The 17,462-nt window shown below is 46.0% G+C and overlaps 1 protein-coding gene across 1 annotated transcript in view; it reads right to left on the bottom strand.

The window, feature by feature from the left end:
- Positions 1–15,184: 15,184 nt before the first annotated feature.
- Positions 15,185–17,462, bottom strand: part of CNNM1 (cyclin and CBS domain divalent metal cation transport mediator 1) — a 300,200-nt gene continuing 297,922 nt past the window's right edge. The window contains exon 12 of the mRNA XM_030204797.1: positions 15,185–15,348. Within this exon, the coding sequence (XP_030060657.1) occupies positions 15,248–15,348 (101 nt within the window). The 3' untranslated portion in view covers positions 15,185–15,247. The remainder of the gene's footprint in view (positions 15,349–17,462) is intronic.

The following is a 17,462-nucleotide window of genomic DNA, read 5'->3' as shown; positions in this document are numbered from 1 at the left end:
AGCGTGCCAGGTGCCCTTGACCTGGATTGGCCACTGTCGGTGACAGGATGCTGGGCTAGATGGACCTTTGGTCTTTCCCAGTATGGCACTACTTATGTACTTATGTACTGAAGTGTCAACACTTACCTGTGGAAGTTGAGAAAATAAAGACTAAAGAGTTGGTGTTCCTGAAATACAGAAAAACTCAAGAAGAGGAACACAGAGAGGACTACCGGATGAAACTGAAAGAAGCCAAGAGAGAGATACGTCTGGCGAAAGTGCAAGCAGAACAACAAATGGCTAGAAAGGTAAGGAGGGGTGACAAAAATTTCTTCAGGTATATTAGTGAAAGGAGGAAGACTAAAAAGGGAATTGTGAGACTGAAAGATGCTGCGAACTGCTATGTAGAAAATGATGAAGAAAAAGCAAACTTGCTAAATAGGTACTTTTGTTCTGTTTTCACAGAAGAAAATCCTGGAGAAGGACCACGATTGACTGGCAAAAGTACATATGAGAATGGATATAGCACCGTTCACAGAAGAGACTGTGTATGAACAACTTGAAAATCTAAAGGTGGACAAAGCCTTGGGACCGGACGGGATCCATCCAGTGGCGTACCTAGGGTAGTTGACACCCGGGGCCGGTCATTTTTTAACACCCCCCCACCCCCCCAAATCCAGTACTAGGCATGCCGAGAATACAAAACACTCAGGACCTATACAGCAATTCTACCATACCATAAGCATTCATTTCTACGAGTCACACAAGGAAAAAGAAAGCATCTTAAACACTACAGTGAGCACTAGAACATCAATTCACCTATTGTAAAACGAAACCAGACAGAATAGTACAGATCGTAGATCCTGCACAGTCAATGCCAACTGAAAGCCATGTCTTTTTCACAAACACAGATACACTCTAATCCACTATAGAATAAGTAATCATAAACTTTCTATTTAGACAAAAATTAAACTGAACCCCCAATGCCAGACTCTGCATACAATGCAACACCACAGAAACAGAAACTGTCTCCTAGTACTGTGCAAAATATAAAGACAGCAGATGTAAATTTGAAAAAAACTAACAAGTACCAATCACCACTTTACAAATTAACAAATAGAAATAAAACAAATATAGAAAGAAAAATAATACCATTTTATTGGACTAATACATTTAGCTTTCAGAGGCCAAAACCTCCGTCCTCGGGTCAGTACAGTATAGTGCTGTTACAGTATCCTATCCTGACCTGAGGAAGGGGGTTTTGTTCTCCGAAAGTTAGTCAAAATGTATTAAAATTAGTCCAATAAAAAGATTACCTTATTTACATGTTCTATTATAAACATTTAACACATCTACAATACTTTATCCTAAAGCAAAAAAAATAAAAAAATATATTTTATTTACAGTTTGTTGTCTCTGGTTTCTGCTTTCCTCATCTTCTTTTCACCGTCTTCCTTCCATCCAGCATCTGTCTTCACTCTCTCTCTCTGCCATCCAGTGTCTGCCCTCTCTGCCGTCCCTTCCATCCACTGCCTGCCCTTTCTCTCTGCCCCTTCAATCCACCATTTGCCCTCCCTCTCCCATCCATCCAGGGTCTGCCCTCCCTCTCGCTCCCCCTTCCATCTAGGATCTGTCCCCTCTCTCTCTCTGCCCCTTTTTTCAGCCCCCAGTTCCAGCCCCCTTCTCCCCTCTGAACACCCCCATCCCAGTCCCCTTCTCCCCTCCTCCTGTCTGAGACCCCCACCCCAGTCCCCTTCTCTCCTCTGAACACCCCCACCCCAGTCCCCTTCTCCCCTCCCGTCTGAGACCCCCACCCCAGTCCCCTTCTCCCCTCTGAACACCCCCACCCGAGTCCCTTTCGCCCCTCTCCTTCCCCACCTCAGTCCCGTTAAAACCGGCGAAGCAGCGTCGCAGGCAGCGCCTCGTGCCCTCCTTGTAAAAAAAAAAATCAAATCTCCTTCCTTCTCCTCCTCGTCTTGACGTCGACTCGGGCCTTCCAATCAAATTGGAAGGCCCGAGTCGACGTCAAGACGAGGAGGAGAAGGAAGGAGATTTGATTTTTTTTTACAAGCAGGGCACAAGGCGCTGCCTGCGACGCTGCTTCGCCGTTTTTTTTAATGTGCGGCGCCGCGGGAACGGCCACAGGAGGCGGCGGAAGCGGAGCACCCCCACCCACTGGCACCCGGGGCGGACCGCCCCCCCCTTGGTACGCCACTGGATCCATCCCAGGATATTGAGGGAGCTCAGAGAGGTTCTGGCAGGTCCTCTTAAAAATTTGTTTAAAAAATCCTTGGAGACGGGAGAGGTTCCGTGGGATTGGAGAACGGCGGATGTGGTCTCTCTTCACAAAAGTGATGAAAGGGAAGAAGCTGGAAACTACAGGCTGGTAAGCCTCACTTCGGTTATTGGAAAAGTAATGGAAGCGATGCTGAAGGAAAGGATAGTGAATTTCCTGGAAGCCAATAAGTTGCAAGATCCGAGACAACATGATTTTACCAAAGGTAAATCGTGCCAAACGAATCTCATTGAATTCTTTGACTGGGTGACCGGAGAATTGAATCATGGACGTGCTATAGACATAATCTACTTAGATTTCAGCAAAGCTTTTGACACGGTTCCCCACAGGAGGCTCTTGAATAAACTTGATAGGCTGAAGATAGGACCCGACGTGGTGAACTGGATTAAGAACTGGTTGACGGACAGACACCAGAGGGTGGTGGTTAATGGAATTCGCTCGAATGAGGGAAAGGTGAGCAGTGGAGTGCCTCAGGGATTGGTGCTGGGGCCGATTCTGTTCAATATATTTGTGAGTGACATTGCCGAAGGGTTAGCAGGTAAAGTTTGCCTTTTTGCAGATGATACTAAGATTTGTAACAGAGTGGACACCCAGGAGGGAGTGGAAAACATGAAAAGGATCTGTAGAAGCTAGAAGAATGGTCTAAGGTTTGGCAATTAAAATTCAATGCGAAGTAAGTCGTTGGTGACGCCTGGAGTATTGTGTTCAGTTTTGGAGGCTGTATCTTGCTAAGGATGTAAAACGAATTGAAGCAGTGCAAAGAAAAGCTACAAAAATGGTATGGGATTTGCGTTACAAGATGTATGAGGAGAGACTTGCTGACCTGAACATGTATACCCTGGAGGAAAGGAGAAATAGGGGTGATATGATACAGACGTTCAAATATTTGAAACATATTAATCCGAAAACGAACCTGTTCCGTAGATGGGAAGGTGGTAGAACTAGAGGACATGAAATGAGACTGAAGGGGGGCAGACAAGAAAAATGTCAGAAAGTATTTTTTCATGGCGAGAGTGGTGGATACTTGGAAAATTCGTTTATTAATGGAAACGGAAAACCAGATACATAAAAGCTAAAAGGTACATAAATACCCCTCAATCCCCTATTTACAAAGACAGACCAAACCCCCTACCCCCCCCCCCCCCCCACACACAGTCAAATAAATTCAAACAAATTCAAGGTGGCTTCAATCGCACATGTTTCCACCATCTGCAAAATGTACCCCTCCCTACTTCTACCCGCTCCCAACGTGCCACTTCCCACACAGCTCCAACTATATCCCAGCTAACCCGTTCTACTGACCTGAACTCCTGGCACAGGGACACTCCGCACCGTGCCATCCAAAGATAGAAACAGACCATGACCGAGATTAAGAACTCCGTCCCTAGGTCCAAGCCCCCCGACCCCTGCCCCCGCCCATACACCCAATCCGCATAAGAGTAGGTGCAAAAGCTGGGGATATGAAGCAGGGAGGCCACATGTTTACATACCAGAATCGAAAATGGACATTCCCTAAGGAAATGATCCATCGTCTCAGTACAACCAACACATTCCCCCCTTGGGCAATCACGATCTTGTAAGTTCCTATAATTCAAGTTTGCTCTCACATACAGTTTCCCGTGTAGGGACAGCCAGGCAATGTCACGATATTTGTGTGGAATCCGCTTTGATGCCACAAACTGCAAGCCTTGTTGCAGAACTGGCTCTGGAGCATCCCGAAGTGCCAAAGGAGAGGAGAATCGCTGCATCCGCACTCTCTCTGCCCATACCTCCCTCCTTCCCTCTTTAACCTCCTCCACCGTAATCCCCCACAACCGCACCAGTTTAGTCAATGTCCTGTAATACCCAACGCTTCCCGGGAAACCCCTCCGTCGGCCCACCACTTTCCCCCCTTCCAACCACGGACCCCAAAACTCCTCCCACCACTGCACTACACGCCCATCCCGGAGCATCTCGCCCCACCGCCTTCCCCAAATTAAACTGGATAAAGAAAGAACTGAACGTAAGAACCGGATTAACCATCCCAACCCCCCCTTTCCCCGTGGCAGATATGTAATATTCCTCTTTACAGGGTTCATTCGGTTCCCCCAGAGTAACTGAAAAAAACCACTATAAAGCCTTGTATAACAACATTCCGGCAACAAACAAATATAGCTAAGAAACAAAAACATGGGCACCACCTGCATTTTCAGTAATCTCACCCGGTCAGTCATCGACATCCTCCACCCTTTCCACCTCTCTACCTTAGCCTTGGCCTCCAAAATCTTCCATTCCCAGTTCCACTGTCCATAATCCCCCCCCCCAAAGTAAACCCCTAGAACCCGCATCATTTCCACCCCTGGCGGAAACCCTCCCCCTAACTCAAAACGAGCCCCTTCCGGACCTACCCACAAGGAAGTACACTTTTGCAGGTTAATCCTGGATCCTGTCGCCCGAGAGTACTCCGCAATCTTCCTGTCGAAAACTTCCCCTTCCCCTTGATCCGCCACCCAAACTGTTATGTCATCTGCGTATGCCACCACACGCAGAGACACCCCCGTACACACTTCTATCCCTCTAAGCCCATCCACCCCCCCCCCACTCTAACCGGCGCACCAGGGGATCAATCGCGAAAGTGTACAGCAGGGGGCTCAACGGGCACCCCTGCCGCACCCCAGCCGTGATGTCAAAATCCCTTCCTTTCCACCCATTAACTAATGGAAAGCAGCTAACACCGATGTACAACAACTGGAGCTGCTCAACCCAAGCTCTCGGAAAACCATAGTACCGCAAACTCTCCCAAAGAACCCTCCACTACACCCGGTCGAAGGCCTTATCCTGGTCCAAGGCCACTACTAGACGGCCCTCCTGCCCCCCCCAGGCTCCGCTCCACCCCCTCCCGAACCCAGGCCACTACTGCCAACACCCCCCTCCCTGGGACCCCACACCCCTGAGACACCGCCAACTCCCTCCCTGCCACCTGCCGCATACGTGCCAACAACATGTGAGCAAAGATCTTACGGTCACTGTTCAATAAGGCAATGGGCCTCCAATTTACTATATCTCGAGCATCTTTCCCCTTACTGAGAAGAACCAAGGCCGATTTCCCAAAGGACTCTGGCAGAGAACCTCCCTTCCGGGCCTCCTCCCATACCTCCAACAAGATAGGTGCCAACTGAACTTTAAATCGTTGATAGAACTCTGCCGGGAGACCGTCGGGCCCCGGTGCCGTCTTGCTCCGCAGAGCCTCAATGGCTGCCTCCACCTCCCTGACTGTCCAAGGCTGCAGCAAGGCCTGAAGATGGGGCCCCCCCGTCCCACCCCCGGAGTCCCTTCCACATACCTCCGTATGTCTTCCTCATCCAAATGTAGATCGGAGAAGAAATGTCCAAAATGCTCCCCCACCACCCGCAAAATCCCTTCCCTCGAATCCTGAACAACCCCGTCCCTGTCCATTAACCCTTCCATGACCCTACGTTCCCTTCTTTCCTTACAGCACTCAAACGGGTCCGGACTCAATAATTTGCCAAAATCCCTCTCATAAACTAATGAGGAGTACCGGTCATACTGAACTCGCTCGATTTCCACCTGTATAGCCTCTATATCCTCCCTCTTCCCCCCCACTGGAAATTAAATTATCCCTCCTCTTTTTTAATGCTATTCCCAACCGTGTCGCCTCCCTCCCCTCCTGCCTTGCCTGTCTAAGAAAAAACCCCTTTGTGCGTTGTTTCACCGCTTCCCACCACCTCCCTACCAAGGGGAAGATGCCTAAGATAGTCTGCTGATCCCCCCAAAACTCCACATACTCTCTATGCACCTCCCCCTCCTTTAACCATTTCAAATTTAATCTCCACATCCCCTTTCCTGGCCTATGGACCCCCGACCCCCCTACTTCTATCCGCACCACCCTGTGGTCCGAAAACTCTACCACCACCAACTCGGGAGCCTGTACGCAGGTCCCTCTCCTAACCAAAAACCGGTCGATCCGACTTCTACAATTCCCTCTAAAAAAAGTAAAACCCCCTTGCTCCAAGTAGACATCCACTAACCCTGCCCCCCTCATTATCCCCACTAAACGAACTCCGTCATACCTCACCTGTGCACACCTGCTCCCACTGTCCTCCTTCCTCAGAATCGTGTTAAAATCGCCCCCCCACACTAACTGACGTGAAGAATACAAATAGGGTTTGATTTTCCCAAATAACTGTGACCTCCCCTTCTTAGTTTGTGGCCCATACACATTTATCACCCTTAACGCCACCCCGTGCAACACAACATCCACCACCAAACACCTCCCTACCCCTAACTCCACCACCCGTTGAATCACCGCTTTGTGAGATTTAAACAAAATTCCCACCCCCCCATACTTCTCCCCTGCCAACCCCCACACTGAGGGTCCCCATCTCCAAGCCTGCTTTGCTCTTCTCACATCGGCCAAAGACTGCAGCCTGGTCTCCTGCAGGAGAAAACAATCAGCCGACATGGAGGAAAGGCCCTCAAAGGCCAGACACCTCGCCCTTGTGGAGGCAATACTTGCCACGTTCAGCGTGATGAACGCCAACAAGGAACCTGCCATCATTATCAATTAGAAAACCGCCTCCCCTGGCCCTGCCTCCCCATCCTTCCTTCTCTCTGCTCCAGACCTCCCTTTGAAGGCCCAGCTTCTTCCTCCACCTCTTCCTCCGCCCAGTCCCTAACCCCAAACTCAAAGGTCCCCCCCTTCCATCCTTCCCTGGTCCTTGCTTTCTTCCTCCCCTTCTTCTTCCTCTCCTCCCCCCCTCCCCCTTCACCGGAAAAACCCCGGTCTCTCCCCCTTCCTCCCCCCTCTCTGCCTCCCACCTCTCTACCCCCTGAACCTTTCCTAATTTCCTCTTCTCCCCTTCTCCCCCACCTACCTCTGCTCTCCCTCCCTCCTCCTGCACGTCCATACCATCTCCTATCTCCAACCTCCCCGTCCTCCCCCTTCCCCTCCTCGTACTCTTCCCTCCCCCCTCTGTCCCTATCTCCCCCTCTTCACCTACCCCCTGCCATGCCTCACTGTCCTCTCTTCCGTTCTCCTCTCCATACTCTTCCCCCCGTCCCTCATCTTCGAGGACCCGAAATCTATTCTCCACCGCTATTCCCTGCCCTAACTTCCTTCCAGCCTCCACCAGAAGTCCCCCCCCCTTCCTCCTCCTAGAGACTCGCGTCCACCCTTCCCCCTCCCCTCCTTGCCTCTTCTCACCCTTCCGAATGTTCGCCCCCTGCTCCCCCAACTCTTCCTCTACCCTCCCCCCCTTCCAATCACTTCTACTGCCCGCCCCAAACCTCCACCCCTCCCCCCAGCACGATCTCCCCTTTCATCACCCTCCCCTCCCCCTTCCTCCCCTCCCCCCCCCATTATGAAAGGCTTGCGGGCAAGCCCGAAAGGCGTGCCCCAGATCCCCGCACAAATTACACCGGATGGAGGTACAATGTTCTGCCACGTGCTCCCTCGCCCCACACTTTGCACACTGAACCACTGGGCACGACATACTATAATGCCGGAAGGAACCACACTTAAAACATTGCCTAGGCTGTCCCTTATAAAAACACAAGATCCGATCTCTTCCGATGAAAGCCGCTGAAGGAATGTGTTGGGTGACGTGCCCCACCTGGTATAACCTCACCGTCACCCCCCACCCCCTGCCCATACCCTACTAGGGTCTGGAAGCTTGACCAGAGGAGTCCTTACTTCTGCATACCGCTGCAGCCAGTAGGTCAAATCCGCCCCCGAGATTGACTCATTCCTCACTAACAGAGTCACCTGCACCAGGTCAGGTTTACTAATAGGCACAACTCGAAAATTTCTCCAGTCCCCCCCCCCCCCCCCCCTTTAACCTCTCCGTATTTCTCCCAAAAAATATCCATTCCCCGTTGGGTCAAAAAACTGACATCATACTCTGGAATGTTCGCCGGGTGAATGCAAGCATACAGATCTTCCGGGAGAAATCCTAACCCTAGAACCATTTTTAACACCACATCCCTACTTGGCATCCCCCCTCCCCCACCCACCTCAATTGAACCACATTCCGGCGTTTGGGAACAGACCCCCCAGACCACCCCTCACCCCCCCTGTCCCCCCCTCCGCTGCCCAAATCCCCCCTACCACTCCCCATACCAACCACCGCGGCAAAAGGAGCCCCCCGCCCCCCCCCACCCTTGGCGCTCGAGGCTTCCTGCCCTGCACACCCCAAACCCCCCTTTACAAAACCCTTCTGGCCCCCTCCATCCCCTTCCTCGATCCTATCATCCCCCCCTCCCTTCCCCCCTTCTCCAACCTGAACCTTATCCCCCGGACCCCCCACACCAACTAACCTATTCCCCTCAACAGGAGGAGACATGTCAATCACATCCCCCCATTCCGCAATCCCTGCCCCCTCCCCCTTCCTGCAAACCAAGCCTCCCCCCATCGTCCTTGCCCAAACATGGAACAGAGTCAACAGTCGGACACAAACCCTCACAGTTCAACACTCCCCCCGCTTGAGTCACAGCAATGTCAGGGAAAGTGTTCAGCAACTTATCTGCCGTCTGTTGTAAAGCTGGCTCAGCATGCCGCTCCTCAGCCGACAGGTCCTGCGCGAGACGAACAGGGAGTTCCGTTTCAGTCAGTTCCTTCTTCTGATCCAAATTCCCTGTTGCCTGCCTGCCAACGACCAGCAAGTTTTGTCCTTCTCCTGCTGCCTGCTTGACCAGAGTCTCCTGGTGCTCCGTGTCAGGTGGGTGGGGCCTCTCCAATCCAGCAATCACCGCCACTCGCCCCTCTGTACCGTCTGAAATGCCACCATCCAGTAATGAACTGCCAGCCTTTCCCGGTGCCTCTGGAAGCCGTTCTCTGCAGGGGACAGCGCATCCACCACCCGACTCACTGTTTGCCAGCTCTCCCTCCAGAAGACTGCCGTTGTGCACCCCGGACGCTGCGCGGGGGCAGGGCTTCTCCAAACATAGACGCAGAGATGTAGCTGCAGATAAAGACACCTGCTTCTGCTGCAATCCTTCCGGCTCTGCTTCCGCTGCTGCAATCTTTCTTTCTGGAGGTTCTAATATTGGTAAGTCACCATCTCCTTCACTGGACACCTCTGCCACTACTTCTGTAGAAAAAAGCCGACAGCCTGAAACTCCCTCCTCTGTCTCCACAATCTGGAAGGTCTTAACCAGCTTTTTAATTGCTTTCTCTTCTCCAACAGGTGCAGTCACCAACCCTGCCCCCGAACCACATCCTGCTGCTGCCTCCCTGCAGTCTGCCTGCTTAGTAAGTCCCCTGGACTGAGTTGCCAGGTTTTTCATAAATGCTAAAGTGGATGTACTAGCAGAGTCTGGCAAGTCTTCTGGTTTAGACAAATCCTGAGACAAGGAGGCTAGACCCGATGTCCGCAGTTCTGTTTCCCTGGGAACTGCAGACTCTTGCTGAGACACAGTTCTCCCTTGACCTGAAGACTGTGACCTTAAAGCCATACGTTCTTGATTACAATATAGTTCTCTTAAAGGGTTCTCAGGTCCCTTTTTTAAACCCCTCAGCAACAGTTCTTTCTTTTGTATCAGTTTTCTCAAACGGGCTTCCTCCTTCACATAACCTTTCTTGTGCTCTGCTGGAACAAGTTTACTCATAACTTTTGTCATTTTCACACGCTTTCCCAAATCAACCAGTTCTTTCTCCACACGTTTAATTCTTCGCACTGTACAGATCAAACTACGTGCCGGGTCCTCAGGGTCATAAGGAATATCTAGGAATTCCTCCTCTTCCTCCTCTGAAGACCCACTCTCTTCACTTGCTGCCTCATCAAATGCAGGAAAAAATTCTGAACTAACTTCCATAGCTTCATCTTCCTTTCTCTGCTTAGGGTGCCCTTCCAGGCCCTCCACCAGCTTTCTCTTCCCCCCCCCCCCCCCCACAATCTTCACTCTCACCTCCCAGATGTTGCTGGAGCGTGGGGGGGGGTTACTGGACTGGCTTCCACCCTTGGGCCTCCGCTCTCTGCGATCAACAGGACTCCTCTCCCTCCTGTCAGAAGCTTGACCGGAAAGAGAGCTGCTTCTCCCGGCCTTCTGGTCCCTGGCCCCAGGAGGCCCCATGGCCTGGGCCTTTCCTGAGGACCGCTCCCCAGGGACCCTCCGCATCCTCAGGGAAGGAGCTAGGCCTCACTCCCTTCCCTGGAACCTGCAGAGCTTCCGGCTGCACCTCCTCCTCCTTCCAAGTCTGAACAGCAACTAACTTGGAATGCCCTCCCGCGGGAGGTGGTGGAGATGAAAATGGTAACGGAATTCAAGAATGCGTGGGATAAACATAAAGGAACCCTGTTCAGAAGGAATGGATCCTCAGAAGCTTAGCGGAGATTGGGTGGCAGAGCCAGTGGTGGGAGGAGGGGCTAGTGCTGGGCAGACTTCTACGGTCTGTGCCCTGAAAATGGCAGATACAAATCAAAGTAAGGTATACACATAAAGTAGCACATATGTGTTTATCTTGTTGGGCAGACTAGATGGACCGTACAGGTCTTTCTCTGCTGTCATCTATTATGTTACTCACATTACCCTGTGTAAGTGCCAACACATCCATTCAGAAGCTGTCAGATTCATTTCGTTTGTGTTTTCAATATATACTATTCTAAAAGGGCTGCTCCCACTGCAAATGCCAGTAAATATACATGCACTCCTGCATGTATTTTAAAAATAGGCTCCATGTCAGCAGAGCCTTGGATGTTTCAATTCTGAGTTCTATGTTTCATGTAAAATGGGATTTTATGTGTATTTGTTCCAGATATGACTCTGCAGCACCACCTACATTTTTTAAAGCAGCTGGTGGCTATTTTCTGTCAGGTCACAAAATAATACTGGCAAGTTGAGATCAAACGGCTTGATTTTAAATAAAAAGGCCTGGCTGAGACACCAGAGAGAACCAGAACCTGGAGAAAAGGAGGTTGTGAAGGAAAACTTACAATGAGCAAAAAAATAAAAAAAAAAATCTATCTAATTAAGGAGACTAGAAGACGAGAAAGGTGACCCATTTGCAAAAAACCTAATTTTAAGCAAGTTACCGCAAACATATATCTGTTAATGGGAAGATATTTTGTTGCTCTGCAGAAAAAACAGAACTGAGGTGGCCCCACAGAACAACGCAGAACCAGAACTACTGCCCTTGTGCAGTTGAAATAGCAGTTCTTCAACAGTATAAAGCTAGGGAAGCTTTCTGTACAGGGCTCCTCAGGATGACATCATGCACTTGTGAGGACTTGAAACCCTGATCATCTTCAGAGAACATGCTGTACGCCAGTACTTCCCAATCTTTTTGTGAATGTGACCACCAGGATTGCATCCAAATAAAATTGTGTGACCCCCCTGGAGGTGAAGAATAATGATGCAACTATGGACAGCCCACCTAGGTCAGGACCCCACTTAGGGTCCTGATCCAGTTTGGGAAACTCTGCTGTACGCTTTCAAATATGAGACATTTATAGACATAGTCAAAAAATAATTAAGAATAAGAAACCAAAAAGTTTTGATTGCAAGAGTCTTAACATCCCTTGATTCGATATTTGATAGAAGCTAATTTTTGCAACAGTATTTATTAATATTATGTATGTTATGCTGTTAGCCGCTTAGGTTTAAGCAGGGTATAAGTTTTATAAATAAATAAATAACAGTCACAATTTGTTTAGGATAAGTATTACTAAATTTGCATAGTAAAAATGGTTCAGTTTTGCCATTCTTCTTGGTAGAATAGCTCAAGCCATTTCTAGCTGACTGGGGACCAGCTGTTGACTTCAGTCTTGCCACTGATTTTCTATTGGATTCATGAGCCACTTAAGGACATTCACTTCTTGCTGAGCCACTCAACTGTTGCTTTTGCTTTATGCTTACGATCATTGTACTGCAGAAAGATGAACCTTCTTCTTAGTCCCAGTGGGAAAAAAAGAAGTAAAACTAACACTGGACATCCCCCCTAACTTAGAAGACTAGAAGAAAAAGGTAACCTCTGTGCAACAAACACAAATTTTAAGCAAATTACCAGAAACATGGATCTGCTAATGGGAAGATGTCACGCTGGGGGAAAAAACCCCTAGAATTGAGGCAGTCCCACACAATAATGCAGCATGGGAACTACTGACCATGGGCAGCTTAACAGTTCTTCAACAGTGTAAAACTATAGCAGACTGGAATAGGTTTTCCTCTAAGGTCTGCTGGTACTTTGTGCCATCCATCTTTCCACCACCGTGCTACCATGGTGTATTGCTGTACAGATGGTTTAGCAGGGTAATGTGCTGTGTTTGTTTTATGCCACACATATAACATAGCATTGAAACCAAAAACTTCCTCTTTTGTCTCTCATCGGATGACAAAGCCTTATCCCCCATCCTCCTTAGCAATGTTCCCTAAGTCAGTGCTTCTCAATCCTCTCCTGGAGATACACCTTGTCAGTCAGGTTTTCAGAATCACAACATTGAATATATTTGAGATAGATTTGCATATCATGCATCTTGGTCCTGAAAAGGCTAGTTGTGCCTTCAGGAGATAATTGAGAAGCACTGCCCTAAGTGTTTCTTTGCAGACACCATGCAGCACATCATATGGCTTTCTTCAGAAGTGGTTTCATTCTTGTTGCCATCCCATAAAATCCATGTTTGTGGTGATCTTCAAATTGCTGACAGTGAAGACTTTCCCCAGTTTCTGCCAGTTCTTTTAAAATCATCTTAGACCTCATGGTGACATTCCTCAACAGCTTCCATAACCCATGGCTATTGACTTTGATGGCATGATCTAACCAAGGCAAGGTCTTGGCGGTGCCAAAAGGGTAAAAGGTAATAGGATTTGATATACTACCTTTCTGTGGTACAATCAAAGCAGTTCACATTTATTATGTACAAGTACAAATTGTTTTAACTTGCCAATAAAGGACCTGACAGTGCTCTAAGAGATATTCAAACAGAGTGAAATTTTCTTGTAGCTCTCCCCCAATATATTCTGTTGAATAACCTTATCCTAAACTTTCTTTTGGCAGCTCTGTGTTCAGCATTCTTAGACCTTTTCTTCAAATTCACTTTATACACAGAAACAACTTGATTCTCCATCCAAGAGAATTTGAATCAGTAATTACTATAACTGGACACAGATAAGCTTTATTTAACTTATTATGGACCTTGCTAAGGTAGTTTTTGGAAACAGAACTAATTAGAATTGGTTATGACAAAAGGGTGTGAATAGTCATGAAAGCAAAACTTTTTTTGGCTCTTAAAATAATGCACACATACTTGCACTTTAAAATTTGTTATTTGCCATACATACAAATCAATGGCAGATATTTGTACTTGCTTTTTGTATTGTCAGATATTTTATAGAAAGTAACATGCATAGACTTCATGTATGGTGGTAATTTTAAAAGGCAATTCCATGGGTAACATAGCATTTTCCATGCAGAAATGGCCATTCCTAAAATTGTCCAGGGTATATTTACACATGCAGCTCTTATATGCACGCAAAATAAAAAGGGAATCTGTGCATACCAAAGTGCAGGTCTAAATGTGTATATATGTATTTTCCATGGGGTAATCTTCAAAGGGAAAGTATGTATATACTTCTCTTTGAAAACTGGTGGAACTTATGCTGTTGCACTACTTAAGAAGCCTATTATAAAACTGCCCTCCCTTACATCATTTTCATATCCAAATAAAAAAATGTTGCTCCTAAATGAATACTTTTAGCCATATTGAAGAAGGGCAAATTTCACAAAGTCAGTTTGGACTTAATTTTATAATGGAGCACCTATCTCAGAAGTTAAAAAATGCACTTATTTTTTTTTTAAACAAAACAGTCACCTATGTGCCTTTATAAAATAGACACCCAGATCAACTTCCAATAGTGTGCAACACACACATTTACATCTGCTCCAAAGTTGGTGTAAATATGTTTTTATATGGCATGTTTTATAAAATATGCACAAGTATCGAAAATCTGTCTTCATTCTACCCAAACTCCCAGGAATGCCTACACCATGGAGTAGATGTAAGTATGCGCGATCTGTATGGCACAAGTGTGTGTGTGTATATATATATATATATATATATATATATATATATATATACACACACACATGTATATAGCTGCACAATTTTACAAAAGGATGTTTCTGTACATAAGGCCCCTTATTAAATTAACCCCCATATAAATCACTGTTTAGCAAAGTAAATGGCTCTTAAATTGTCTTCTAATTGAAGATTTGTACTCAAACAGTATGGTAAATAGATTTTCCATAATACTGCAAAAACAGGCACACCATTTTAAATGCATTCAACAAAGTTTGATACTTTTATATATAACTGGCTGTGTTAATAGGATTTTCATTTTTATTTGAGGTGGGGTGATCTATGGTCTGAGATATGAGCTCAAGATCCCATCTGCTGCTTGCTTTGTGGCCTAGGAGAAATAATTTTACCTTTATTTTATTAAAAAAAAAAATGTAACCAGCTGAAAATAAGGCACCTATCTGGAGGTGAAATTTTTGGACAATACATAAAAATGTTCAATAACTTGTTTTCCATCTGTAGTGATTTTTCACTTTTAAAATAACATATGTAGGCATATTTTATACTGCAGACATGCAGGTAAGCCTTGTCATAGAATCTACCTTGTGTTGCTAAAAAAAAAGTGTGGGCCTTCCCTCTGATACAATGTAAACCTGATGACTGGCAATAGTTACATTAGATGGTGCTCTAAGAGAAGAATATTTCCACATCAGCATCCATCATTGCAAGCTATGGACACAACTTGCTTTGATGACAGGTTAACAACCAAGTCTTTGATTTCCTGCCAGAGAGCAAAGAAATGGATATATAGTTTAAAATCTGAGCCTTATTCACTATCAGGCGGTAGGTATACTGAGGCTGTAGAGTCATAAGGGATTTCCTCGGTCCTACTATAGATAAGAGGAATCATGATTCTTTTTTCAGTAATTCTAATGGTTTTGCTTACACACCCATGTCTTGACTAATCTGTCCTGGTGCTATGCTCTGTAGCTGATGGCAATGAAGTAGAATTATCTTCTGGAGTCTTTTCCCCATCCCGTGATTTCTTCCTCGTCTTACCACCTGAAAGGATCAACCATTCAAACATTAATATTGACATGTTAAAACATTTTATCTCAACATCTTAAGATACATGTTCTTTCTTGTTACAGACAGGTCAGCTGTACATCCTTCCCTATTCTTTTCAATGTTTTCCTTGCTTCTCTAGCTCTTCTCTTGGCTTTACCTTCTTTATATGCAGATGACATTCAGTTTCCTTTTCCTTTAGACTCATGCTCCTTCACAACTCTCACAATATTATACTCCAACTTAAATAAAATTTCAGATAGCTTTAGTAGTGTTCAATTTTAGTTCATTTTCAAAAAAGCTGTGTTTTTCACACATCGGTCATCTCCTCCTATGTTGCCCATGCTAGCCAGTATGGGAATTCCTCTCTTCTTGAAGGACTCTTAAGATTCTGGGTATATCTCTTGACAATCATCAAACATTTCATATACTATTTCTTATGTCGTATCCTCACTCTCAGACAAATTCAGTCTCATCTTTATGTATTCTACTACTAGCATTAACTATTTCCATACCAGACTATTTCAATTCTCTTCTTTTAGGATTTCCCAATACTCAACTACATAGATAAAACCTTGTACAAAATATAGCTATTATGGACAGAAGAAATTCAACCATGTCAACCTTGTCTTTTAAATTGAACATTGACTTACTATAGCGTATAGAAAGAATCCTCTATAAAGTTTTGTCCTAAGCTGCCAAATACAATTTTCTGGTCTCCCTCCTTTCTTATCTAGTTTACTAATACCCTACTCTCTTCTGAGGACTCATTGCTCCTTGCAACAGCATCTATTAGTTATCCCCTCATTTCAGGAAGTTTACTTAGATTCTATTCAGAATTCCTGCTTTAGTGTCTCAGCCCCAACTCTAGGGAACAGCTTTCTTATTTATCTTAGATCTGAAAGCTCTCTTAGCAAATTGAAATCACTACTCAAAGCCTAATGTTTTTCCATAGCCTTTCTGTATGGATTGAATAAGTGTCTTACAACCCCTATCCTTTTTGATAACTTGGCATGGGACTGCAATGAATAATGAGTAAGAGCATTTTAAAGTCTCTCTGGTGTTACTCCTTCCTTTATCCCCCTTTTATATAAAATTATATCCTCTCTTATCCCCTCTTTCCATGTGTGAATTTTGTATTTTAACTGTCGCTTGGTCAGTCTCCTCCTCTCTACAACATCAATACCTCTATTGGGAAAACTTAATAAACGAAACTACCACAGCTCACTAAGTAAGGAGGGGAGGAGTGGCCAAGTGGTTAGAGGTCTAGGGTGACAACCAGCAAAGTCCAGTTCATATCCTGCTGCTGCTCCTTGTGATCCAGGGCAAGTCACTTAACCCTCCATTGCTTTAAGTACAAACTTATATAGACTGTAAGTCCACTAGGAACTGGGAAATACTTGCTGCACCTGAATGTAACTCACTATGAGCTACTACTGAAAAAGGTGTGAGCTAAATGAAATTAATAATAAAATAGAAAATTCATATGAATAGAATACCTGGCCTCAGTCACACATACAGAACACAGATACGAAATACAGAATAAGTGACCAGAAACAGAAATATGTACAAAGAAATTAAACTGAAACTACAAGAAGTTTTCCCTCTGTACTGTGCTAAATATAAAGCTTGCAGGTGTCAGGGATGGTATGTGTGTGTGGTGGGGGTGCAAACAGTGCAATTTCTCTTGATCCCCTGGTCAGAGAGGACACCAAACCTTCCTGAACCTGAAAAAAGCACAGCCTGGAAGTGGGCTTTCATCCCTCTCCCAAAATTTCTGCCCTGGGCCCAGCCATGCCTAACATCAATACTGGTAGATGTACATTCCAAAAATTAATATATTTTAATCACTAAATAGAAAATAAGGGGTTGATATATGTCAACTTAGACTTACAAAGTTTCATAGTAACCTATGGAATGTTGTAAGTCTAAGAATAAGCTCCAAAATGTTTTAAACGGCCACAAATGGCTCTTGGCTGGTTAAATTGCTTGCTCGGAGTTAACCGGAGTCCTTTTACTAAGGTGTGCTGAAAAATAGCCTGCACTGTTGTAGGTGCATGTATTGGACGCACTAGGTCCATTTTTCAGCGCACCTGCAAAAAAGGCCTTTT

Source organism: Microcaecilia unicolor, chromosome 5, assembly GCF_901765095.1.
Source record: "Microcaecilia unicolor chromosome 5, aMicUni1.1, whole genome shotgun sequence".
Lineage (NCBI taxonomy): Eukaryota > Metazoa > Chordata > Amphibia > Gymnophiona > Siphonopidae > Microcaecilia > Microcaecilia unicolor.
The sequence above is the reverse complement of the archived record's forward strand: the minus strand, read 5'-3'. Positions and strand labels throughout refer to the sequence as shown.